Source organism: Ambystoma mexicanum, chromosome 3p, assembly GCF_040938575.1.
Source record: "Ambystoma mexicanum isolate Mex_15411 chromosome 3p, UKY_AmexF1_1, whole genome shotgun sequence".
In the NCBI taxonomy this organism is placed as follows: domain Eukaryota; kingdom Metazoa; phylum Chordata; class Amphibia; order Caudata; family Ambystomatidae; genus Ambystoma; species Ambystoma mexicanum.
In genome coordinates this window covers 377,314,973-377,342,740 of record NC_090925.1, presented here as the reverse complement: position 1 = coordinate 377,342,740, position 27,768 = coordinate 377,314,973, and the positions used below count along the sequence as shown (strand labels likewise).

Here is a 27,768-nt window from a genome sequence, read left to right as displayed (position 1 = left end):
GGGGAAGGGGGCTCATCGGGCCGGATTGGCACACTGGCAACCATCTACAACCCAAGGAAATGGGCCCAGTCAGCTCAGCTCCCCCTTCCTAGAACCGCCCCCTCCGCCCCCCCCCCCCCCCCCCCCGCCCACCTCCCCGCGCACTGCGGTAATCGAAAGCTTTTTACACCTCCTCGGCCGGCTGCATCCACAGCCTCCCTGAGGGGCCACTTGTGAGTTCAGGCAGAGGCCCCGACGTCCTCCTCCGCTACTTTTCCCACCAGCGGCGACTGGGGAAGCTCCGGCCCCCAGCCCAGCACCCTTCTGCCGGGTAATGGTCATTCTAATAGGCGCAGTGCCACCTTCCTCTGGTCTATACCCATTCAGCGCACCCTTGCCCTGTGTCCCCTGGAGACAGCTGCATTGGCGTGGACCTTCCTGGAAGGGGGCAGCGTAAAGGGGTGGGAGTTCCGTTGGCAGGATGGGATAATCCTTCCGGGGAGCACTGCTACATTTCACCTGCAGCACTTTGACTAGAAGAACGGCTCGCTTCTCCCAACGCTTGAGAGGAGGGTCGCCTGCGAGCACTGCACCTGTAGGGGCTGGTCTCCCCTTCCGGGCAGGTGATGTCTGTGAACATCAGGAAGAGGGAAGGGGCTCTGACGTCTCGTCCCCACGTCGGCAGGTGATGTCGGCGGTCCTATGGGGGTTCTGACGTCACGCACGCCCCAACCCCCGCCTCGCGCAGGGGATGCTGGTAGAATCCCAATGCTTCCATCAGATGCTCTCAGCTCCGCGGTACAGAAAGCATCACCTCCCTCCCCGGGATCCGAGACCCCACCGGGGCTGAGAAAGGCCCCACGGAGGAAGGGAACCCTGCAGCCCCCGGGGACAGACATCGGCTGCGTTCATCCCAGGGAGGAGGAGGAGGAAGAAGCCACTGCAGCAGATGGTCCATCCATCGGCACTGCCCCCAATTTCAGCAACACTGACTACCATTGCCCTCCACTATTGCCTCGTGCACTGCACAAGTACTGAGCGCCAACACTGACCCGCACACGTACACGCAGATCCAGTACTGAGCAGAGCACCTCTGCTCTGCCGACCACCATTGCCCCTGCGTTGAGCACTCATGTTATGACACTGACCCTCCAGCACTGACCACCAAGAACGTAAACACCAGCATTGACTAATAAACTATTGACCACCCGACCGCAGGGCAGGCCCCGGGCACTGGCATCTCCTCGCCCCGGCATTGACTGCCACAGCACTGCCACACCCCCACACCCCGCCTGCCCCAGGCACTCACCGTCCCCCAGCACGGACCCTCACAGAACTGTGGGCTGGACCACCTGCGCCCTCGCGACCCGTGCCTGGACTCCCCGGCTGTTACCCCTCCCATTGCCCCCAGCCCGCATCCTGGGGGTTTCCATGGCTGCGGCAGAGGACGGCATCGCGGGATACTTCATCCAGAGGAGTCGGCCCCAGAGCGACCCCAGCATCCTCCAGCTGGATGCGGCGTCCGAGTCCGGCGATAGTCCAGGTAGGGACGGCGTCACTGTGTGGAACTGCTGCCTGGCATCAGTGTGCCAGACTGGCACGCCAAGTTCTCCTGCCACCTTCTCTGTCGAGTGATGCAGGGTTTAGTACTAATGCCCGCTGGGCCTGTCTGCTGAACCAGGGTGGCGGCTCAGCGTGCAGTCACCAGGTGTAGGCCGGGGGCAGTCTGCCATACCCCTGCCACTTCTATGGGTAAAGCCTACCAGATGGCCGCGCGCAGAGCCTTGTACACTCGTAGCTTTCATTCATAATAATGACCGCTAAGCGGTTCGGTGAAAGGGGAGTGTACACTCGCCGGGGCACCTGTGCAGCACTGATTGTCTAAGTAATAATCACCTCATACCAAGTGCAATATTCATCATGTAGTACACAGAACAGTGTACACACAACAGCACACAACATCTGGGTTAGGTGCGTTGCATTGCACCCTATACGGTTACTGCAAGTCACTCAGCAGTTCAGCGACAACCTTTTATGAAGTCACAGGACCCCGCTTTATCCATATGACGTGCAGTGGGGGCCACCGTATTCCTTATAATACGTGCCCCCCCCCCCCCCCACCCCTTAATACCTGATCTCGTGCTCACGCTGACGCAGGAGTCCTTTCAGTGGATATGATCAGACCTGTAGAATGTGTTCGATTGGAGAGAGAAAACTGTAAGAACACTGTTGTGCAGCTTGCAGTGCCTTGAAAACAAAAACGATAAGCACTTTAATGATACGCATTTAATAGGCAGCATTGTGGTTTGGAATAATAATACCAATGCTTCCTGGTGTGCTGTGCTATGTCCCAGGAGTACACGAAACAATCACACTGCAATGAACACAATAAGACATTACAGTTGTCATGTGGTGTAATATTACGTACAGGCTTGTATACAAGCATTGTAGGCTTCCAGGGATTGCAAGACTACTAAAAGTCTTTTGGCATTTACATGGACACAACCTCTTAGTTTGTGATCTAATGTACCCGATATAAAACCCAGTCACGTATTTAGGCTTTCTGCTGCTCTAGGCCCAAATAAGTGCATGCGCCCCACAACTTTACTCCACCTCTGCCAGACTCTGCAACTTCACCAGATTCTAGCCCATCAATAAACTCTGTTCACGTTGTCCAAAAACACGAATTCACCCCCATTTTGGCTCCAAAGCATTATAAGGACGTGTTTGAGGTTGCAGAGATTAGAAAGTTATTGCCTCCTCTCTATATTTTCCAGCCTGTCATCTTCAATGATATGTTAGTTGAGAGTGTTTTCAGATCTCTGCTGCCCAAGATCTGGAGGAGACAGTGGGCCTCATTCCGAGTTTGAAGGCAGCCATGGCTGCCTCCAAACCCGGGTCCGTGTCCGGTCTGGGTGAATGAGGACTTACCGGAACATTCCGACCTGGGCGGACCCAGTAAGTCCCCATTCACCCGACCATTCCCCATTCCCATTTGAGCCCCATAGAGCTCAATGGGAATGGAGAAGGCGCTAATTACGGGCCTGCTCATAGCAGGCCCGTAATTAGCACCCTGGTCCCTTAGCAGGACCTGTAAAGAACGTGTGGTCCGACCACACGTCCTTTGCGGTTCCCGCTAAGGGACCTCGGAATTGGGCGGTAAGGGATTACCAGCACCGGTCTCCTTACCGGTGCCCGGTATCCCTTACCGCCCAACTCGGAATGAGGCCCAGTGTTTTCTACAGTTGAGTGTTCTAGAGGTATTTGTTATGGCTAATTGTCTATTTTAGTTAAGCCCGAAAACAATATTTTAGAGGAAGTGATAAGAACATGAGATGTCTGCAAATTGGACACAAGTGAGAGAAGTTTGGAATGATTAATTTTGATTTCAATGCTAATATGTGTCTTCTCTCACCAATTGCCTGCTGTCACTCTATGAGAAGTCATGGACTGATCTGTAATATTAATGCAACAGAACTACATTTCTAAATCCGGTTTTGTCAAATGGTAAAGTTTAGTTATGACATTTTTGCAAGTGGTACAGGCACATCTCATAAAAATGTTGAATACAAATAACTCAATCCCCTTCTCATGGTTACGGCTCTGGTGATAGCAGTGGACATAATGGAAATAAGGCAAGTTATCTGCTGCATCCGATGCCGATGCCATTAAAATATGGCAAAATCACAAGTGAAATGTGTTCACTCTGGCTGGGCATAGACACCTCAGTAGAGAAAAGACAGTTGGAGAAGGTTCTTAGAATCTTTGGCTGTGCCTTCTCACGGTGGAATAATGGCCAAGGGGGGGCCTGAACATTCATGTGTGGGAAGCAACAGCAATCCTTGTAGCTGCACAATGCAGGAACCTTTTGTAACAAATTAAGTGGTACATACTGTTTACATCATTGCTGTTTATGCAATTGTTCCAAATACCCAACAGTCCAAGAGTAAAACTGAGCAATGGATTCTGCGTTCCAGCACAATATTACCTTTGTGGGTGCGGTTTAGGCTTTGGGTCTTGCCAGCTTGCTTTTAAGGTAATTTAAAAATGTTTGTTAAGTCTCTAGAGTTGGTTGGACTGTACAATACATAGAAACATTTTGAGATGTGTGGGTTTAGACAAAAGATGTCCTGCTGTTCTTTGAAGTACTGTTTCACAGTAAAAGTCCTAACTTGTATTTAAAATATAATTAATGTAAAGATTTCTTATAAGTATCACAGTTATGCATTGAGTGACATACTTTGCAGTTGGTTCTCTTGGTAGTCCTGAGCGTGCAGTAGAAAGTATCAAAGACACATGACCAGCAGGGATGCCATTTGCCTGCTTAGCACTGAGCAGCTTCTGTAAAAATGGCTGAATGGATATCTTTACGGGACATCTTTACAGCTGTGAAGCAGTGTGCACCTTTGGCACACAGGTTTTATTCTCATCCTTCTATGGCTTGTTTATCTTTTCACAGGTTTCTTGATGCACTTGCACATTCAGATTTACTCTTCCCCATTTCTACTTCTCTATGATCCATTTCATTGTTGCACCTTTAGGACGGGCAGAGACCTCTGAAATGTGAGGCCGGGGAGGGAAATCAGTGCTTGCTTCTGAACATAATTTTAGTGTCACCTGTCAGAACTCTCTGCTTGACTTAAGCATAGGCATGTATTTAATATTGTAAAATGATGCATCATTTTTAACATTTACATTTTTGCAACGGTTTAAAAAATGCACGCCGTGTATTTGAATATAAAAGTGATTGCTTAACACAGTGTATGTGTGTATTGATTAGAAAGAACTCCAAAGAGAATGTGAAGTGGCACCAATAAAACCAAAGTTTTTTTGGCTGTTTTGCATATTAAAGAGCATTTTGGGAAAATAAGAATGACCAAAGACCTTTATATCTGTCATATATGTCTGTGAAAGTTGTATGACTGAATCAATAAATAACTTAAGCACGCTGTATTTGGTATGCCTTTCCTTTTTTTTCTTCATACAAAAGTGGCCCTAACAATAACACTTTTGCAAATATCAAGCATATAAACAAGTTTGGCCATCAAAGACTTTAGCTGTGGCATTGGAATGATTGCTAACAGCAGTGTTGTGAATCTGCCAAACTAGGAAAAACAAAATTAGCTTTATATTTTAAAAAATAACAACCCGTAAATTGAAAATAAAATGCAGCTAGACCTGGGCCTAATCGGCCTTGTTGTAAATACATCTATGATAATACCAACACAAAGGCAAGTTAAACGATGACACATTTTTGTTGAAGTGTAGTGGAATTAATTCCCGTGGGAAGTTTTAGATGAAGCTGCATTTCACATAGTTCCCATGTTACGAAACCTCTATGTAGTGGAGACTGGCCTCTAATGAGGAGCAAGGAACGTTACTCTGATGAGGAGCAGGGATGGGCCTTGTTTGAGGAGCAGCGATGGGCCTCGGTTGAGGAGCACAGAAGGGCCACGGATGAAGAGGCATAGAGATAAATTATGTTTTGGGCCTCAGATGAGGATGGGTCTTGAGTGAGAGGTTGGACTGGACTTTGGTGTGAGGAGAGGGGAAAGATGATCACTGGCAGATGGTCCTCCGTTCGGAAAAGTTATGGCTAGCAGGCGAGAGAAGTGAAACTTTCAATGTTATGCTGCCAGAGCAACTACATTGTAAATGGCTAACCCTAAAATACCGATTAGTTCCTATATAAATTATGGACTATTTGGGTTTAGCGCTACGATTCTCTAGTGGCAACACTAGATTAGTCAGAAAGGAGTTTGGGAGATGACATGAGCCACCTGATGTAGCATCCTGGATTCTGAGGAAAAGCGCGGGGTGTATTAGTTCGCTGTCGTGGGGGCATTACTTTGCAGATGCCAGTGTATTTCTCTAAAGACAGGGGGTGCATCACTTTGTAGATGCCGGGGTATTTCCTTACAGACGCTGTGTGAATTACTTTGCAGATGCCAGGGTATTTCTTTACAGATGGTGGGTGCATTACTTTGCAGATGCAGTGGTATTTGCTAACAGATGGTGGGTGCATTACTTTGCAGATGCAGTGGTATTTGCTAACAGATGGTGGGTGCATTACTTTGCAGATGCAGTGGTATTTGCTAACAGATGGTGGGTGCATTACTTTGCAGATGCAGTGGTATTTGCTAACAGATGCCGGGTGCATTACTTTGCAGATGCTGGGTATTTGCTTACAGGTGGCAGGTGCATTGCTTTGCAGATGCCGGGGTGTTTCTTTACAGACGCGGGGTGCATTGCTTTGCAGATGCTGGGTATTTGCTTACAGGCGGCAGGTGCATTGCTTTGCAGATGCCGGGGTGTTTCTTCACAGACACTGAGAGCGTTACTTTGCAGATGCCAATGTGTTTCTTAACAGGCGATGGGTGCATTAATTTGCAGATGCTGGGGTATTTCTTTACAGGTGCCAAATGCATTACTTTGCAGATGCCGGGTGCATTATTTTGCAGATGCCAGTGTATTTCTTTACAGTGGCTGGGCTGATTACTTTGCAGAAACTGGGTTGTTTCTTTACAGACGCTGAGTGCATTACTTTGCAGATGCCGGGGAGTTTCTTTGCAGGCGGTGGGTGCATTACTTTGCAGTTGCTGGGGTATTTGCTTACATGTGCCCGGTGCATTACTTTGCAGATGCTGGGTTGTTTCTTTACACACGCTGAGTGCATTACTTTGCAGATGCCGGGGAGTTTCTTTGCAGGCGGTCGGTGCATTACTTTGCTGATGCTGGGGTATTTGCTTACATGTGCCCGGTGCATTACTTTGCCGGTGCCGTGGTGTTTCTTTACAGACCTGGGTACATTAATTTGCAGACGCTGGGTGCATTACTTTGCAGATGACTGTGTATTTCTTTACAGTGGCTGGGCTGATTACTTTGCAGAAACTGGGTTGTTTCTTTACAGACGCCGAGTGCATTACTTTGCAGATGCCGGGGAGTTTCTTTGCAGGCGGTGGATGCATTACTTTGCAGTTGCTGGGGTATTTGCTTACATGTGCCCGGTGCATTACTTTGCCGATGCCGTGGTGTTTCTTTACAGACCTGGGTACATTAATTTGCAGACGCCGGGTGCATTATTTTGCAGATGCCAGTGTATTTCTTTACAGTGGCTGGGCTGATTACTTTGCAGAAACTGGGTTGTTTCTTTACAGACGCTGAGTGCATTACTTTGCAGATGCCGGGGAGTTTCTTTGCAGGCGGTGGATGCATTACTTTGCAGTTGCTGGGGTATTTGCTTACATGTGCCCGGTGCATTACTTTGCAGATGCCGTGGTGTTTCTTTACAGACCTGGGTACATTAATTTGCAGACGCCGGGTGCATTATTTTGCAGATGCCAGTGTATTTCTTTACAGTGGCTGGGCTGATTACTTTGCAGAAACTGGGTTGTTTCTTTACAGACGCTGAGTGCATTACTTTGCAGATGCCGGGGAGTTTCTTTGCAGGCGGTGGGTGCGTTACTTTGCAGTTGCTGGGGTATTTGCTTACATGTGCCCGGTGCATTACTTTGCAGATGCTGGGTTGTTTCTTTACAGACGCTGAGTGCATTACTTTGCAGATGCCGGGGAGTTTCTTTGCAGGCGGTGGGTGCATTACTTTGCAGATGCTGAGGTATTTGCTTACATGTGCCCGGTGCATTACTTTGCAGATGACTGTGTATTTCTTTACACACTCCAGGTGCATATTTTGCAGGTGCCGGGATGTTCCTTTACAGAGGCTGGGTATATTACTTTGCAGATGACTGTTTATTTCTTTACATATGCTGGGTGCATTATTTTGCAGATGCCGGGGTGTTTCATTACAGACGCTGGGTGCATTACTTTGCAGATGACAGGGTGTTTCTTTACAGGCGCCAGGTGCATTACTTTGCGGATGCCGGGGTATTTTATTACAGACGCCGGGTGCATTACTTTGCGGATGCCGGGGTGTTTCATTACAGACGCTCTATATATTACTTTGCAGGTGCCGAAATGTTTCTATACATACGCCGGGTGCATTACTTTGCAAACAACGGAGCTTACAAAAATAAAAAACCAAGACAGCCCTTCTAAACAGAGCAACTTTTTCCCAAAAAGAACAATCCCGAGTACACATTTGACACTATACAGAATATTATACATTTTGAAATCATTCTAAGTGCACCTGGGGCTCTGAACCTGCAGCCCTCACCTTGTGTGCCATGGAATTTATGAGTGAGTCAGAATGTACACTTGGGTTGTGTAAGTCTGTATATTTATTGAAGCTGGGACTAGCATAGTCTGCTTCCTTCTTGGCCTCGCTCCTCTCGGAACGGGTGCTCAGGCCTATCTGGCCCAGGCTCTTGCATCCTTAATTTTACACTCCCTGTTAAACTTTCGATGTTCCCCACTGCGAGTATTCTCCTCCTGGTGAAAATTCCCACAGGGGATTTATAAACAGTTTCAACTGCACCCAGTTGCAACATGTTCCTTTTTTGGACACTGTACCACGCATGTGCAGCAGAGGAACAAAAACACATTGGGGGTCATTACGACCCTGACGCGAAGGGGTTAACGGCGCCGTAAAAGGCTGCGGCGCCGTTAACCCCATAACGCCTAATTACGAGGTCCCTTTGCGGGACCCTACTTTAACGGCTGGTCTGGACCAGCCGTTAAAGTAGGGACCCGCAAAGGGACCTTCGAGGTAATTACGGTACCGCAATTTGCGGTACCGTAATTACCGCCTTCCCCAGTCCCATTGAGCCCTATGGGGGAAAAATGGGAATGGGGAAGGGCCAATGTTCAATGGGGAATTACCACCCCGCCAACCTTGGAATGGGGTGGTAATTCCTCATTGAACATTGGCGGACTCGTTACAACACCGGCAGCAACCATGGTGCTAATAGCGCCATGGGTTACCGCCAGTGTTGTAATGAGGGCCATTGTACTGTTTGAATAGGCAATACCAACTGCTACCAATATGCATTGGCAGATTTAAGGCAAAGGGCCCAATGGTCAAAAATAACCGTTGGTCCCAGGTGGGCGGGTCATGAAGGCAGAGCCTAGAGTGGGCGCAGTTGCACAATAATGAACTTTAAGAACACATGCTAGCCAGGTTTTGCTGTCTAAGGTGGTAAAATTGAATGATCAAGCCTTGAACTAATGCTTTAACATTTCTCAACATGGGCAATGAGAAGGGACGTTACAGGAGGTATTATCATGGGATATTTCCTATAGCATGCAGAATCATTTTGTGCAAATCCCTGGTGTTCATGCCCCACACACTTGAAATGCCATTGAACATCACAGACTTAAAGGAGTTCCCCTTTTAATCTCAAAACATGGCAGGATTTACCTTTTTTGTGGGTGTTGACTGTGGCACTTGAAAGACCCTTTAACTCTGACCCACCACCTCCAGCTCCACAGGGCCCTGCTGCAGGGCAATGAATGGAAATGGAGAGGGCATAAGGGCAGGATAGTGAGGGAGAAAAGTAGAGAGGGAGCAGGTAACGTGAACACTGATGGGACAGGAGAGTGGAGGATGAAGGAGGGCAGAAGCAAGCAGGAGAGATGGAGAGTGAGGGAAGGCATTCGAAAAGGAGAGAAGGAAGGCAAGTGAGTGAGGAATGGGCAGTGGAGGGGCAGCAATGTAAAGGCAACTGGTGTGTGATGTGGGTAAATGAGGGAGGGAAAATTGAGTGAAGGCGGGCAGGTGATTATGCGAATAGCAGCAAAATGAGGAAGAGGGAGCAGTCTATATAACAAAGACCCGTTGGCAGAAATAGAGAAGGAAAAATGCAGGAAGATTAAGGGAATGGGGCAAGAACAGGGAATGAAATAGTGCTACATAAGAACAGGAAAGTGTGGGATAGTAGAGAGGAAATTGCCAGTAAGGAAAAGGGGGGCCCAGGGGGCAAAATTAATGCTGGATGGGAGTGGAAACAGGAAACAGATGGGGAAGGAGTAAAAGGGGAGCCTATTTGTGATGTGAGGTGAGCAGGTGCTTGCCCCAGCTGCCCACCTATATGCAATCAATAAATGAACAGGGAAACAACTAAAATGTGGCCACTTAGATAAGGTTGACTTAAAATGGGTAAAAAAGATCCACATGGTTGATGAAAATGCCCTTTGTGCGAGTACTCCGTGTTCACCTTATACCAAGTTGGGAGCTAAACAAGCCCAGATGAAACCCAAGGTCGGGGAACAGGGCTGGGTGTGTCTGTAGGGTGGCCAACCACCCCACATTTTGCGCGACAGTCCCAGTTTCATGTTCCGTGTCTCGCACACAGCCAGCTTGGGACAGAAACAAGCCTTGACTTTTCTCCTCTGAAGCAGGATCAGCTGTCCAAAGTCTTCCAAGCTCACACTTTTTGTGTCACAGTTAAAAGCGCAGGGAAGCACAGCACCTTTTCTACTGCTCCCCCAGCACCCGCAGGCTCAGCTTTGTGTCAACCTCATTTCAATAAACCGATTTAGAGGTTGATGACCCAGACACAGGGACACCTCAGTAAGGACGGTTGTCCCTTAAAAAAAGGTGCAATTGGTGGGTGATAAATAGGAGGGGAGTATAACCATGCATGCCTCAAGCAGATTACCTTATATTGAATTCTCATTTGCTGTGAATACCTTTTTTAAAACCAAATTTGCTTGACCTATTTCTGTAACAATGGATATAATGTCAGGTTGGTTTCTTATGTGATTTGTGTACTTTTCAAGGCATTGAAAGAAAAATGAATTATTTCATTTTTAAAATCTAAGCCATAAAAAATATTTACGTGACCTATTACTGGGAAGATATGTAGTCAAGTGCTTAAATCACAGCCTGGGTCCAAATACTGATTTCACCACTTTAATGAAATGTGTGATCCTGGGAAAACCATTTAATCTCACTCTGCATGATCTGCTGACATTGGGTATCGCTAGAAGTGATTTCGTTTGTAGTTTTTGCAGTAAAGAAAAAAAACATGGTTTACAAAACTATTGAGTTGTTGCATATTAATAATAATGAATATGTAAATATTGCACAGCACATTATTCTCTTGGTTTACATGTGAAAACGTCTTTTAATGTCTTTACCAATGGTGTCTTAGAGTATTGAAGAGTGATGTCACCGCTTGTAATGTTATTTACTGTGATGTTGTTTCTGATCGTGCCAATCCATATCATGTAAATTAGGCTTCTGCAGATCTTTTGCTGGACAGGTCCGGAGTATAAATTAGAACATATCAGTGCCATGTATGCTTAACAGTCGCACAGTGTTGTGATTTTGTTGCTCTGAGCCTTGGGGCGACCCAAGCAACTGCCCCTGTTTTGACAGTCTTACTACGCAGCAACATATTTCTTTCTTTCATGGCAGTAAATGTGCTCTTCGCATTGTGTGCATGTTACAGGCTGCCCTTTGCTGGCTGCTGTCATCTGAACCGAAGACTTTAAATGTTTGCTTTGCAGCAGGTTACAGACTGCCTTTGATAGCATCCAGCAGTGTTATCACCAATTTGCCTTTTACTCTTGTTTCGTCTGTGTTAGCACCTTGCGACAGAGCAATGACTAACTCTTCAGTGGCAGTTTAGTGTTTCAGCTCCTCTCTGGCTGCATAAGATTAAAGAGCATTCCTTTGTATCCATTCTTGTTTAAGCAACCCTGGGGTGCCAAAGACTGTGTTCAGCCCCCTACGCCCGACTGTGGGCAAGGGCGGTCTCCAATCGATTTGAAATGGCCCACCACGAGCCCGGACACATTTTTCGCCGGGCCTTGTGAGCGAAAGCTAAGTCTATTCTTTGTTATTCCACAGTGCCTGACGACCAGCAAGGAGGGATGAGGTCATGTCTGTTCTGGCTGATGTGAAGAGATTGGGAAGGTGGCAGAACTGTGTCCATTATCTGAGCACTAAACCCGCCTCTGCCAATGTACACCAATGACCAGCTCAACATAAAAGGGAAATTAACAGGGATTTTCTGCATGGCACTTATGTACTGTCAAAAAACTCCTGGGATAGAAAGTGGATCCAGTAGAAAACATAGGTTACTGGAATTTGCCAGAGGGCTGCCTGTGAACTCCCCTGAATCCTGCCTGCACGCTCCCTTCTTTCCCTGCTGATGTTCTCCTGCATGCTGCATTACTAGACGCATACAAGGTGAGCAATGCCACCCCTCACAAGTTCAAACCCTGCCCCCAAAATCCCCCTCCCCCCACCCCCCCCACCACGCACACCCTGATTTGGAGAGAATCCATGGGGATTATGGATCTCTGGACAATGCAGACTTCGCAGAAGAAGAGCGCAATGGCCCCCAATTCTTACAATGTAAACGCCATAAAAACAGCCTAATCTATCGGAGCCAATGCCCGGAGCAGGCCTGCGCGTTTTCCCTGTTTGTGATTTCCATCCTTGTGGCACAGGGTCTCGTGTGACAGAAGGGTGGCGCTTGCCTGTTATTCGTCACCATGGAGACCAGGAAGCAGAGTCAATCTGCTCGTCTCACTAGCAGGCCGCGCCGCTGCCTGAACAGAGGTTCCGTCTTCTAATGAGGTGGGCCTGCTCTCCAGGAAGCCGGGGCTTGCTCTCTTATTTTCGGCTCTTCGTTTATCTCATGGAGACGGAGTGTTTTATAGACGATTCTCTGTTTCAGTAATAGTTGTTATGTCTTTTTTTGTAACTAAAATGTGACTCTTACTCCGTCAGCCACAGGATGCGTGAGGTGTAGTAGTACACTATCCAAATGCAGTTTTGGAACTGGAAAACATTTAAAGGGGACATAATATGGTCTTTCATGCTGCTTCTTTCAATACTCCACACTGTACATCAATTCCAATTTAAATCACTTCCATGGCAGTGGTGCACACAAAATACTGTTGGTAATGCATTGATTACATTAAGGGATCCATAGACTCGTTGTGCAGTAGAGGGCTACCTGGGTGCCGCTCAGCACGCTGAGAGACTGTTGCTGAGATGCTATATATTAAAAAATGGTTGTTAATCGTATGACTTTTTGCAATTCCTTATAAAGAAGCAAGTGCTATCAAATGTGTTTGGCCAGGGGATGGGTTGGGCTAGTCGCTTGCTTATATTCAGGACGGAGGTGGGGGTATTTAAGCCCCGGTAGTGAAAATCTAAATTTGGCACCCATGAGCCCACAATTAAATTTCCTAATAACTGCTGCAGCACAATAGAAGCATTAATTTGTGATTAAGCAGTTTAACGAGCATACAACATATTTATATATATATAACCTGTGATGAAACACAAAGGAAAAAAGGAAGGGCACACAGATTACAGGGTTTTTGTGTGGTCGTCCGACAAAAAAAAAACGAGTAAATGCAAATTTAAGCAGCATTTTTGAGTTTGGAAATGACTTTTATTTTCTATGAAAGTGTAAGACGCACATTGGGAAAACAATAGTGCGCCCAGTAGAAAGCCTGATGGCCCCCAGTACAGTGATAGTCATGGCTCATTGATTCCCGCTACAATGTTTCCTGATGTGAGGCACATGTATGCCCGGTCAAGGCAGACATGGAGCGCAGACATGGACCGATGTGAGGCACGTCTTCTTTATTCAAATCGCTCGTGCTTACATGCGGGAAACGTTGGTGACGTTTTCTCTCCTGGAGTTCCTGGATGATCAAATAGGACTACGTATTCGTTAACCACTAGAATGCTACATCTCCCCCCCATATAAAGCAATTCATATTTCAGCTATTCCATCTCTTCGGTCCATCTCTTGGGTCGACACACAACCCTCTCAGATAGACTTTGGCCAATGGGCCGTTCAGTTACCTCACTGTCACTGCTGTTTGCAGTGTCCACATCAGGGTCCATGTAATCGGAGCAGTTGTCAGATATTCCACCTTCATCAGAGTCTTCTGCAGATGAGATCACATCCGCAATGACCTGTCCAACGTTCCGAATGAAGGAGGAGTTCTGAGTGATCGTGCGCACTTCATTTTCCACCAACACCATGCAGGCCTTGACATCAGTAACTTGTAGCGGCCTGGGATGGAAAGCAGGCATCTCTTTCTGAGACTGCTTTTGCCACACAATCACTGTCACCCACATGGATATTGTGCTAACTAGATTGCCATCTGGCGTCATCATACTTCTTCATCTTCTGCTTGTTGGTTTTGTCTGTTTCTATGGCATGGCATCTTCTGGGTCCATGCCAGGAGCTTGAGGTAGATATGTTCGAATCTTGTGATTAAACAGGAGTTCTGAGGGATAGATTCCTGTGGTGCTGTGCGGGGTATTCTGAGAATCTCTCAGTAGTGAACATATGGCTTGCATAAATGATCCGTTGGTTATAGTGCATACTTTTAAGGTGCACTTGATGTTGGCCATGAAATATTCTACGGTGCCATTGGCCTGAAATCCAAGGTGTTCAGCAAATATGACAAACGATTGTCCACTGAAAGGAGGACCATTATCAGATTTTACAATGCTGGGATGCTGTAGTCCACGAACATCTTGTCTAATGCAGGGATGACAGCATGTACATGTGTAGATGACACCAAGTGCTCTTCTGGGTATCATAACAGTTCGTTGATTGCTACTAGTACATACTTGCCATTTTCCATGGGCTCAAAAAGGTCAACGGCCACTTCATCGCACACATTTAGCAGCATGGGAGCCATTTTCAGAGGTTGAGGGAAAGTGAGGGGCACCGTAAACCATGCAGTCTCCTAATGCTGTTTGCATTTTGGCATTCATTCTTGGGAACCGTACTTTCATTCTCATCTGCTGTACGATGCCCCTGTGGCCCTTGTGCACCACATCATTTATCTGATCCTGTAAAGAGAGCGGAATCACAATTCTGTTCTCTTTTTAGTATTAAACCTTGTGATGATATGGACAACACGTCCTTCATGAGAGCAAATGTCTGTATCATCTTCTGTTGGTCCTCAGAGAACTCTAATTCCCCCCTCGCCGTGGTACGCTACCTTGCCATCAGTATTTTTTCTTCTCATACCAGAAACAAGAGTGCATCCTTCCTTGTTTCTTGCATGATTTCCTGTATTGTCAGAGCCGCGGGAAGTGCCTTGTGACCAGGTAGTTGACGTATTGATCGGCTTTGGAGGTTTGTGCCTCCACTTCGACCGGCTGGGGGAACCTCGACAGGAACTCAGTGGGGATTGTTCTCCATCCCTGGATTGTGGACTACGTCAAAGGAATATTCTTGCAGGCGTATGCCCCACCGAGTTTTGCGGGGAGGCATCTTCACGTTGGGTTTGCCATTGATGGTGGTGAGGCCCTGATGATCTGTTACAATGATTAACTTTTTCCATACAGAAACAGATGATGGTGTTCACAGGCTCACACCACTGCCAAACCTTCCTTTTCAGGTTGTTAGTGAGTAGGTGTGTTCAGCGTTGGAAAGACTTCTGCTGGCATACAAGACATAGCGCCTGGTCAAGTCTGATCCCCATTTATATTGTGCCTTAATGGCCCCTAACCCCACAGGACTTGCGTGGACTGTAACCTTTGCCTCCAGTTCAGGGTCATGCAGCTGACAAAATGTGAGACTTTATCTCCTTGAATGCCGCCTCACACTCCTGGGACCAAAAACACTCCTGCCCCTTTCCTGTGAGGAGCCGCAGCAGAGTGCTGATGGATACAATGCATGTGCTATACCTTTAACAATAACTGGCCATACCTATAAACGATCGCACTGACGAGATTGAGGATGGAGTGGGTGTGTTAACCAATGCATGCTCCTTCAGTGGATCCGGTTGTAGATCTTCACTGGAAAGATGTGGCTGAACATTTTTAAAGTGGATTTGCTGAACTCGCACTAGTTAATGTTCAGGGTCAGGTTTGATTGTTGAAACGCCATGCAGACCCATTGTAGCGTGTCATCTTGTGTGGCCCCAAAAATCAAAATGTCATCACTATAGTTCAAACGCTGGGGTATGTGCTTGGTGATCTGATGAATCTCATTTTGAAAGATTTCTGCAGCCAAAGACACGCTGAAACTCAAGCACTTATATCAAAACAGTCCTCTTGGTGTGGTAAAAGTGGTGATGTATCGACTGTCCGGGTGTAATTCCAACTAATGATAATCTTTGGCACAATATTACTACTGCACCTAAACACATGGGCGAAAACATCTGGCCAATTTGACTCCAGACAATTCGGATTTGTTAGAGGAATTAGCACCAATCTTAACTTGCTCCTTTTGACTCAAAGCAATAAAAACTAAAACTAAGGTCTACACAGCCTTCGTAGATCTAGAACAAGCTTTTGACAGTGTCAACAGAGAAAAACTCTGGAGCATGTGTCTCTGGGGCTGTCCGGGTGACCTACTTGAAGCAATAAAAGCCCTCTACTCATTAACATCTATTCAAAAGAGAGTATCAAAAGAGGGCACTCTAACCAACAAAATTAGCACTTTCAGGGGTCTAAAACAAGGATGTCCCCTAGCCTCAGCTCTGTTCAACATCTACCTATCAGACATGCACTGCAGCCAAAAATCTGCAAGAGCCTTTCCGCCTGCAAAGCCTTTCCGCCTGCAACAGGCGAAGTCACGCTGCCATGGATTCTGTACTCAGATTACCTTGTCATAATGGATCGTACCAGAATAGGACTACAAAGAAGACTCAATCACTTGGAATCCTATATGAAAAACAACGATCTGCGAATACATGTAAAAATAAAAATACATAACGGTGCTACCAAGCCCCAAATGCAAAGTACAACCATATGGAACCTGGTATCTTGGAACCCAGCAATTAGAGAGAGTCTATTCTTTAACATACTTCAGCTGTCACATCAATGAAAGTGAATGGCTGCAATTGCTGAAATTGAAATGCAGAAGTGTAGCCTCACAAGCGAGAGTACTCCAGAAAAAATACTGTAAATATACCATGTCGCCAATCATTACCTTCTATAGCCAGAAGTAACTCCTATCCTGACATACGCTGCAGAAACTGTGCTAAACCTATTCTGGCAAGTTTGGGACCTACTGGAAGGAACGTTTTGGAAGAAAATCCTGTCTCTTCCAAAGAGCATCCCAATTGCTTGATAAGATTCGAATGGGGATTACAATCACTCCAATCGATAGTGCTATGGAAAACCAGGGCGCTATATCGCAAGTGTGTTATGACTGACGACTTATGTCCATTCGATACTCTAAGGACATCGGCTGAGAAGAAAACTAATTGGCTACTAAGTAAATGGAAAATAACTTGCCAAAATTGGCTACAAGTGCTGGGCAAAACTGAAGAAATGCTCATTTAGAATCCAAATAAAGAAAAATCTATCATCCGAACACAGGACTGGATAAACATACAACACAGAAGATCACAAAACAAACTAGCAATACCAATGGAATTAGAACGAAGATCGATTGGAAAGCTACCATCATATCTGACTAAATTTCCTTCACCAGACCTGTGAGACAAATTCATGCGGATTCGCTTAAGCACATTGCCAACGAGGCAGGTCGTAGGAATGCGAAACCAAATTCCTCAAACCGAAATGTACTTTCGCTTCTGCCTAAATCAACAAACCGTCAGTCCATGAGACACTTATTCACCGAATGCAAAGCTCTGACTGAGATAAGGACTTTAATCCTAGTGAATGTAAACAAAGATCTGAAAACCTTAACAACAGACGAATGGTGGCTACTATATTTAATTGGACAAAAGTCCCTCTAGTCATAGCAGGAACAAAACTAGCCAAAGCGATTTTTCCATTGTGCGAATGACTCTAAAAGGAAATAAAATCCCAAGACATAAGAAAAGATGCCATTCTAGAGAATAACATGTAAAATCCTGTCCTTTCATGGTAATCTAGAGGACTGCATGACATTTCAATTCTTTTATGAAAAGTTTGTACTAAACTAAATAAAAATAAAATAATAAAAAGACAAACCTTTATTAAGGTTACATTTTGAAAACGCTTTAGTTCTGTGCAGCAAGTGCATCATGTCAGTCATTCTGGGAGAGAGTTGTCTTTCCCTTTCTATTGCTTAATTAGTAATCCGCATATCAACACAGAGGCATATATTCTCACTGTTCTCTCTCTTGGGTACAGGCACTATGGGGGAGACACAGGGTGTTGGGCCTTTCACATGTTCTATGATGTCTTGTGCAAGTAAGGATTTCAGCTCGTCCTCCACTTAAGACTGAATATTCAGTGCAATGCCTCTATAATGCGGGGCCATTGGCTTGACTTGCTTGTTGATGTGTAGCTTGATTTGTTTGTTCTTTAGTTTTCCCAAACCTTGAAAGAGTGACAGGAATAGTTGTACCACCATGTCCGTGGGGCTTGATCTGATACATGATGTGAACCAGACCCATCTTTAGGGCTAACTTGAAACTTAGTATGCTTCCTCCAGGATGTTGCCTTTACCACGTATATCTGCAACTTCTCGCTCTTGCTGTAAGAACATGATGACTCAACCTTGCCTTTGCATGGTAGTGGCATGCTTGACCCATAGGCGTATATGACAATATCAGGGGCCTTCAGACTGGCAGGATGCTTTATGTTTGAATAGGTCTCCTCACTCATGACATTAAAAGTAGCACATGTGTCGAAGAGGATTCCTGGGTGCTGCCGTTGACCTGTAGGAGTGGCATTGTGCTGAAGTCTGTCGCAGTCTTATTTCCTAGGGCATGGACATATCGTCTTTTCCTTTCACCGCTGGATGAGAAGTCTGACTCTGTGCCCAGTGGACGATGGGGGCTTTGTGGCGATGAGTGATGCAAACTGTTCCTACTTCGGTGCGGCGTCGACCTCCGGTGCATGGACCTCTGCCCATTGGAGACTCGGCCCGAGTATCTTTTCTTTGATTTGTGGGGGCCATAGTTCAACACTTTACACATGGACCGAAAATGGTTTACATCCCTTTATGAGGAAAGTCGTAGCCACACCAATAACATTTAATCAGTTCTTTCTTGCGTACCTTGTCAGAGGACGGTATTTGACACATAGGAGCAGGAGTGGTATGAGAGATAGTGATCTTTCCCATGGACTCAGCCTGGCTGTTTATTGCCATGGCAGACTTTGCCAGAATTAGAATGTCCTCTAGGGATCTCCTATTCTTTAGTAATTTCTTGCAGAATTCCGCTGATTCGCAACCTGCGATCTGAGTGCTTCCTCAGTGGAGTAATTATCGAAGTCACAATATTTCACCCTTTCTCTCAGTCTCATCACAAACAGATCCATGGTCACAAACAGATCCATGGTCACAAACAGATCCATTGTTTCACCTTTGTCCTGAGTGGTGGTGTGACACACATGCCTCTCGTACTCGATATTGCGATGTGGGGCAAAATAGGCATTGAGAGAGTCAATGATGTCAGTGTAGGAGGCTGTGGTTTGAGCTGGCATGTCATAAACCATTTGGCACACCATGGGCCCCAACCTGTGTATTAATATGCCCCTCAGGCCTATGGACTCTCTTACCCCCAATGCATAAATGTAGACGTAGAAGTCCATGAGCCTGTTTCAGTTATGCCAAATGGCGTCATCCCTTGTAGTTGCACATTCTCTTGCTGTGGCTCATGGAGCACAGGTGTGATGGGCGAGAATGGGGAGGGAAGGACAGGCGTGGACATCATGGACTCTTGTGACGACATAGTGTGAGTGCTTCGTCACCTGCTTGTGGCACGCCTGTCAAGTTCTTCAGCAGCCTCTCAGGTGCACAATACGTGATCAGGCCTTTCTGAGGCGGCCATTCCATGGCCCTCAGCAACTGTAGGGCAGCAGTGGCTCCTTTAGCCATGGTGTACTCCTTTCCCTGGTCCTTGGCAACTATAGGGCAGCAAGGGCTCCTTTAGCCAGGGGTACGCTCTCATGGAGCAGAGCACGTGTAGAATGGGCCCTCTGCAGCCCCTTGCCCGCGTGGGACAGGTGGTGCCTGCTCTCTTGGTGCAGTGGGCGCACTGTGTATGGCATGCAGCACCACAGGGGCGGCAGTGCTTGCCGCGCATCGGGTCCCGTCCGTGTAGTGGAAGCGGTTGGGTGCGTGGGCAGGCACAGGATCCTTGTCCTTCATCTCCAATAAGACGTTTCCTGATGTCGGGCTGATATGCCCGCGAGCATCAGGATGTCCGACTATTTCAATAAGTAAAGGCAGACACGGAGCGATGTGAGCCACATCATCTTTATTCAAATCGCTCGTGCTAACATGCCGTAAACACAGGTGATGTGTTTCCTGTCCAGGAGTTCCTGAACGGTGATATAGGACTATGAGTTTGATAACCACTAGAACGCTAGTCGCGTGGTGTCCCTTTCAGGCCAGAAGAAAGAAAACAGGCTGAGGAAATAGTACCGGCAAACGCGCGAATGAAGGCTGTGGAAAGAAGCACAGTGCGAGTTCACCGAGCCCCCAGCTTCCCTTGCAAAGCCTTGGCAGTGCTGGGACAGGCCGGGTCAGAAATCCGGGGAGATATATGATGCCGGATGGATCTCGGACCCGCAAGCAATAACCGGCCTTTGACCAGTGCTGCTAAATATGAAACCTCGCACATAACATCTATTTATTCGCATTTTTCTTGGTGAAAGACTATAATCCGGGCTAATCCATAACATCTTTTTACACGTTGGATCACAGCATCCGTTATTTCTCAATACAGTTAAAAATATACACAAAATGTTGCTAAAGTCGCATGATAAATCAATTCCTACAGAAGCAAGAAGGATCGGGAGAAGTTAGGAAACCTCTTAACACAAGAAAGTAATTTTCGCGGAATAGGAGGATTGCCTCCTCGTCCTTCTTCCTTGTCACATCCCTTACTCTATTATGTCAAGCAAGAGGAAGACCTGGACTTGGATTAGTGAAGGCTACCGGTAAGTAATCGAGCAATTACTTCCTTGCCTGTCTTCCTCGTCACAGTCTTTAACATCGTAGAGTAACAACTGTGACGAGGAAGGCCTGGATATGGAGTAATGCAGATTACCAGTAAGTAATCAGTCCATTAACAAAGTTCTATTATTATACTTCATGATTCCTTCACAACAATAACACTAAAAGCCACCAAGCATGGTAAGATGTTACTTTTAAGAGCCCTTAACTCACAGAGTTGACATATATTGTAAATAGCACGACATCAATCACTACCTTACTCAAAAGAAACTCTTTCAGGTTTGACAACAACGGAAGAACATATACAATTCCAAGAATAAGCAGACCTGGAATTTACTGGTCAAAATACAAAAACGGAGGAAACTCGTGTATTTTCTTTGTTTTCCGTGTGCCTCTCTCTCCCCAAACTGAACGGTCAGCAACAGGACAATTTTAAGCACTCTTAAAGGCATACACTGACTCTCTAGTGTGCAAGTAGATTAGTACTTCATCAAACCTCCTAACTGACAGAGTGAGAAAGAGAGCGAGAGAGAGACAGAGAGAGACTGTGACCATGCGTGTGTGTGTCCATTGGTCATTACATTGAATGTGTGTGTTGGTGCATGGATTTATTATCTGTAGAAATCATGTGTTTACTGTGTGTGATTGTGGTGATACGTGTCTGAGGTCCAGAGTGATCTGGCTGGGTGTTGTCAGTGGCACATTTCAGGCAAAGGGCCCGAGTGGGCAAAAATAATACGGGCCCCAGTGGGTGGGTTATAGAGTTAGAGGCTGGAGTGGGCAGGGTTGCACAATAGACAAATGCTACTTTTTAAAGTTGGTGGTTTTTTAAACAGTTTTCTGTGTTGGGCGGTCTGACTCTAGCTAGAGATGCTGGGCCTCCTCGCCAGGTTTTGCTGTCAATGGTGGTGATATTGAAAGATCAAGCCGGAAGCTAACGTTGGAAATGATAGGGTTCAAGGCAATGGGCAATAACCTGGGCAGTGGTAGGGGACATTACAGGAGGAGATATCACCTGATCATTCCTAGAGCATACAGAACCTTTTTGTGCATGTCCCCAATGAATTTACCTTACCCACTTGAAATGTCTTGTATTTGTATTTTATTTATTTATATAGTGCACCCGGCCCAAGGGCATCCGGGCGCATCACTTGGGTTACAAGGTGTGTTGACATACATAATATGGAAGTTACAGGGCAGATTAAAATAAGCATAATATACAGGGTAATATACAGTATGAGAAAAACAAGGATAATATACAGACATATAAGATACTAAGTCAGTACAGCGGTGGTGATAGGCAGGGCCAATCACCAAACCCAGGTATGTACAGGTAGATAGGGTTATAGGATATATACACAGGCAGCTTTAAACAATGAAGGAGAAAGCAGAGGTGCACAGGGCAGGTTAGTGCCGGGAATGGTCTTGGGCAGACAGCCAAACTTTGGCCTTGTTCTTGAAGGCAAGGAATGAAGGTTCCGCTCTAAGAGGGTTAGGGAGTGAGTTCCATAGTTTCGCAGCAAGGACTGGGAAGCTGATCCCACCTGATCTTTGTAGCTTAAAGCGAGGTATGGAGAAGCAGTTGATCTGGACAGATCTGAGAGGTCTGTTGGAGGTGTAGTAGGCAAATATGCAGAATAAATTGTTGGGTGCTTGGTTGGCAAAGCATTTGTGCATCAAGGCAAGTGTTTTGAGTGAAACGCTTTGTGATACTCGAAGCCAGTGAAGGCTCCGCCTGGTGTCTGAAATGTGGTGGTTTCTCGGGATGTTTAATGCGGCTCTGATGGCATTATTTTGGATAATCTGTAATTTGTTAACATTACATTGGTTTGTGCCTAGATAGAGGGCGTTGCAGTAATCGATTTTGGACATAACGAAGGTCCTGGCTAAAGAAGTACAGTTGGCTGGTGTGAGGAAGGGTCGGCAGGCTGTGATAAGCTTACAGGTGTAAGCTGCGGCCGAGGATACTGCGTTAGTTTGTCTGGTGAGGGATAGGGTGGAATCAAGATATATACCTAATGTTTTGGTGTCGTTCGTAACTTTGATGATGTTACCGTCAATGACGAAAGATTTGAAGGAAGGGTCTAGTTTGTTGAGTCTCTGGTGGGAACTCAAGATGAGAAGCTCTGTCTTGTCGTCATTGAGGCAGAGTTCATGTTGAGCCATCCAGGCTTGGATGACTTGGTAGATAGTGTTTACGGCTAGTGTGTCGGCTGTGTGGTCACCGGTAATGGGGATGAGTATCTGGGTGTCATCCACGTAATTCGTGTATGTGACACCCAGATAGTCCAGGATATCAAACAGTGGTTTCGTAAACACATTGTAGAGTGTAGGGGAAATGCACAATCCTTGTGGTACCTCGCAAAGGACTGCTGAACGTTCAGCAGCAGCAGTGGGGCAAAAGACCCTCATGGATCTGTTATCTAGGAATGAGCTGATCCAAGCAGTAGCTTTGTCTGAGAAGTGGGCAGCTGATTTGAGGTGATGGCAGAGGATTTGGTGGTTTACCAAGTCAAACGCTGCAGATAAGTCGAGAAGGAGTAGAAGGGCCAGCTTGCTTTTGTCTTTTAAATCTTCAATCTGGGTTTTGAGGTCAATAAGGGCGGTTTTGGTACCATGACGGGGATGGAAGCCAGATTGTCTAAGGCCCAGGAGGTTGTTATTTTCCTGCTCTATCCAAGATTTTAGCAGGAAAGGCACAGTGGTGATAGGCCTGTAGTCTGTAGGTATGCTAGCATTTAATGTAGGTTTTTTAACAAGTGGATGACCCACACATGACCCACGCTTAAACATAAACCTAAAGGAGTTCACATTTTAATCACAAAACATACCAGGGGTTACCTTTTTAGTGGGTGCTGCTTGAATGGGGCAATGAATGGAAAAGGAGAGGGAATAATGGCAGGATAGTGAGGGAGAAAAGTAGAGGAGTAGGTAACTTGAACACTGATGGGACAGGAGAGTGGAGGATGAAGGAGGGCCGAAGCAAGCAGGAGAAATGGAGAGGGAGGGAAGTCAGGAGATAAGGTGATTGAATGGAGTCCGGTGACAGTAAAAGCGTGAGTGGGTACAGAGAATGAACGAGGGCAGGAGGATGGGGCAATGGTTATTGGGGGACAAGAGTGAGGAGAAACGCAGGGTGAAGAGGATTAAAGGGAGGGGAAATAGAGATCTGGGGGTTCAGGAGTGTAACGAGAATGGGGAATAATGGAGGTCTAAAGAGTCAGGTAGAATGAAGAGTGAGGGAGAGCAGGAGAAAAGGAGAGAAGGGAGGCAAGTGAGTGAGGAATGGGCAGTGGAGGGGCAGCAATGTAAAGGCAACTGGTGTGTGATGTGGGTAAATGAGGGAGGGAAAATTGAGTGAAGGCGGGCAGGTGAGTATGCGAATAGCAGCAAAATGAGGAAGAGGGAGCAGTCTATATAACAAAGACCCATTGGCAGAAATAGTAAAGGAAAAAGGCAGGAAGATTAAAGGAATGGGGCAAGAAAAGGGAATGAAATAGTGTTAAAAAAGAACAGGAAAGAGTGGGATAGTAGAGGGGAGATTTCCAGTAAGCAAAGGGGGTGGGGGTGCAAAATGAATGCTGTCTGGGAGTGGAAAAAGAAAACAGGAGGGAAAGGAATAAAAGGGGAGCCTATTTGTGATGCGAGGTGGGCGGGTGCTTGCCCCAGCTGCCCACCTATATGCAGTCACAGCTGCAATTGAAAAATGAACAGGGAAACAAATGCAGCCACTTAGATAAGAATGCATGCCCCCCCCACCCCTCAGCACGACCAGTTTCAGCTTTGTGTCAACCTCATTTCAGTGAACCGATTAGAGGTTGATGATCCAGACACAGGGCGCCTGGGTAAGGATTGTTGTCCCTTAAAAGGTGCGGTTAATGGGTGATTATAAATGGGAGGGGAGTATAACGCTGCATGCGGTGTAAGATAATGGCTCAAGCAGATTACTTTATATTGAATTCTTTTTCACTGTGAATACCTTTTTTAAAACCAAATGATAGTGTTTTTAGGTCCACCTTCCTTTGCAGGCTGCTACTGCAATTGTGCATTCGAGGTGATGAATCAGTGTGTTGTGTGTGTGTGCGTTTTCGGGCAAGCATTATCTGCATCTGTGGGCATGTACAAAGATACCCAGGTGGGTGACCTGTATTGTTCGAGTTCAGAGTTTTCCGAATTGTGGTTGAATGTGTTTGCCCATGCAATAGCCATCTCCATGGCCATGTGGGGAGTGATCTGGGTGGGTGGTCGTTGTGACCTGTCTCCGCGTGAATGTCTCCCAATATTTGGATTTTCAATCCTTTTGTGTTTGCAAATTTGCTAGCCACATCCTCGCTTATGTCTGCAAGGTGAGTGCTTTCATACCTACTCATCTAGGGTGTGTGTGCTTCTGTGCAGACCCTCCCTGGTATATTTTTCCAAGACTGAGGAAATAGCAGCAAAAGACAGCCCATTTGGGACATGCATTGATTTATATTGAACCTGGTCTTCGCCAATGAACAGAATGATCTGTTATTGACATAGGGCTATTTTGTCCCAAAAAAAAGACAATAGTTAAAGTTCTGATTAAGCTGCACCTTTGAACTTTAGACACGGTCTGATAAACCAAATGAATGCTCTCTGAGTTTTTTTAACAAGAGAGCAAATGTTTATCTAAATGCTCTCTTTGGATTCCGTTTTTTCCGTTTCCTTCTCTTTCTTTCCTCTTGCGATTTTCTCTGTTGGCCGCAAGGTCTTCACATCTGCTTCAACACTGGGTCTCTTGCACTTCTTGAGAAACTATCCATTCTATCCATGTAACTTCAACTCTCACTGTAGCCACCTCTCTAAAACAGTAGATAGGATATGCTCCAATACTGAAGTTTGTCATTTGGCTTATTCCTTTTTGTAATGTTATGTATTTTCATTATTATTACTGTTTGACTTTATGGTACAAATTATTAGTTAAATAACTCTTGCTTTTTTTAATATTCATTATTGGTCTGTGTGCTCCCTCTGGCACCTAAATAACTTGTTTTTGACTGAAGCACTGTTTAAATCACTGGTTGATCTGATAAGGTTGTGAAGAAGCGAACCAGTAGTCTTTTGTTCTTGTTTGAGCGTGTGTCTTTCTGTGCACGTGTGTAAGGGATTCAATGCACTTCCATTGTCGATCCCAGTTCCCACCCTCGATCTCTGGCTGGTTTTGGAGAAGACATTCACGCTACTATTCATGTTGTGGCCGTTGTTTAATTGTACATTTCCCTGAGGAAGACGTCTTTAAAAGTGTGTCATCCGCGTGGAAGCCGGCCAGCAAAGCGAGTGGCTAGAAGATGAACATATCGAACTAATGGCCATCTCGTGTGTTGAGACACCCGGATTAGCCACTGTGGCTGATTTCTGCAGAAATGTCCACTGCCGCTTGTTTAGGCCTTCAAGTCACCTTTTCTCACTATTGGATGTTCAGTGCTCTGGGTATGTGTGAAGCTATTCTGCTGCTGCAAGCTTTGAGACACTTGAGCCATTTGCGTGCTTTGCCTTATTTGTTGTATATTGGTCTAACATATGATGTCCTATGTAATATTGTTTTTAGTGTGTGATCCCACATTTGATGAACCAGACCTCCTCTTTCTGTGTGGAATTTCCTCATCCTTCCTTAAGGTCCGAGGGTTGTGGTCCCTGCTTGTCAGGTCATTTCATCGTAAGCAGTAACATGTTATGTCGTTTTTGATTCTGCAACAATATACTATATGTCCCAGAGTGCTTTTAATGGTACCGTATCAATGAAGTGCAAGATGATGGGGGTATTATTTCCTCAGTCGCCAGCATGGATCCCGCCTTGTTCCCGGGCACCTGTATGGTTCAAGGCTCAGCTTTGCACTGTTTCTGTTCTCCTCTAGCCAATGGGGAAGAGGGGGTGGCCATCCAAACCTCTGAGTCCAAAGGGACACCCATTCCCTTTTGAATTCCTTGAGGCACTGCTTTGAGCCCGGAGTTTTCTAACCCTTTTATGTGGCTTCTTGTGTGGTCATCCGGCCTGCATGCAGGTGACAGCCAGGCCCTCACGCGCCTGCTTGGGCATCTGTGCGTCACTACTGTACATTTCCATCAGTACACGCAGGTGAAACAGGTCTGGCCGGATTCAAACACGCTTACATTTAATATGTGCAAAATACAGATCTCATTTGTGGGACCTCGTGGCCTCTTTATAGTTTGCGTCTGCACCACCACCAGTAGAAAAGGCCAATAACCTTTTACCAAAAGCACAGGTTAAAGCGCCTGTGAACTCGTGTTCCAGCTTGGGCCGCTCTGCTGTATTCTACATGTCTCTGCTTTCTGCTATGGAGCCAAAGCTACTAATGGCTACTGTCAATCCAGACTTTGTAATTGCAATGCTGAACACTTGAGGCTGCCCAGAATCCTTCGCTCCAGGGAGGACACATACATTTTCTGTAAGATCTGGACGTCAAGACCCTGTCAGCCCAGCTCCAAGAGCTCTCCCTTGGCTGAGCAGAGTTTAAACCCTTGAGCCATGGATGATGGCATCACACAGGCTCCCCGGAGCTGGTTCAAACCTATGGCAGCAAGGGGTCGAGCTTCCTCAACTCTAGCAGCTGCATTCTGGAACAATCCCTCGACAGAAACCAGGAATGGAGACGATAATGGAGACCTCCACGGAGGCCAACAGGGGCCGCTCTACAAAGCAACATGCAAAATACTGTTTCAGCCATACTTTCATAGAGCACAGTTGTTTTGATTCTCATGGTAATTCCACAAATATAACTAATTCATGTTAATATCTATACATTTATTATACAAGCAATTAATTGCGTTAAGTAATTCATTTAATTAAATTCAAGAGAATTTGGAGTAGTTTACAACGTTTAAACATGTGGAATGCACGGTGCGGGCACGGAGGCGCTATGATTCAAGGGCAGATCATCAAGGCCATGAAGGTGACAGCTATTAGGGGTGGATCTGTTTGAGCTAGGATGGCACCAAGCCCCACTGGACTGGCATCCGCAATGATTTCTGTTTGCCATCTCGGATTGAA

General features: G+C 46.1%; 1 protein-coding gene across 2 annotated transcripts in view; it reads left to right on the top strand.

The window, feature by feature from the left end:
• Positions 1 to 211: 211 nt before the first annotated feature.
• Positions 212 to 27,768, top strand: part of PHACTR3 (phosphatase and actin regulator 3) — a 1,074,680-nt gene continuing 1,047,123 nt past the window's right edge. The window contains exon 1 of one of the 2 annotated variants that reach the window (XM_069651038.1): positions 212 to 1,522. In XM_069651038.1, coding sequence (XP_069507139.1) covers positions 1,411 to 1,522 — 112 coding nt within the window. In that variant the 5' untranslated portion in view covers positions 212 to 1,410. The remainder of the gene's footprint in view (positions 1,523 to 27,768) is intronic. The other variant, XM_069651037.1, reaches the window with a different exon arrangement.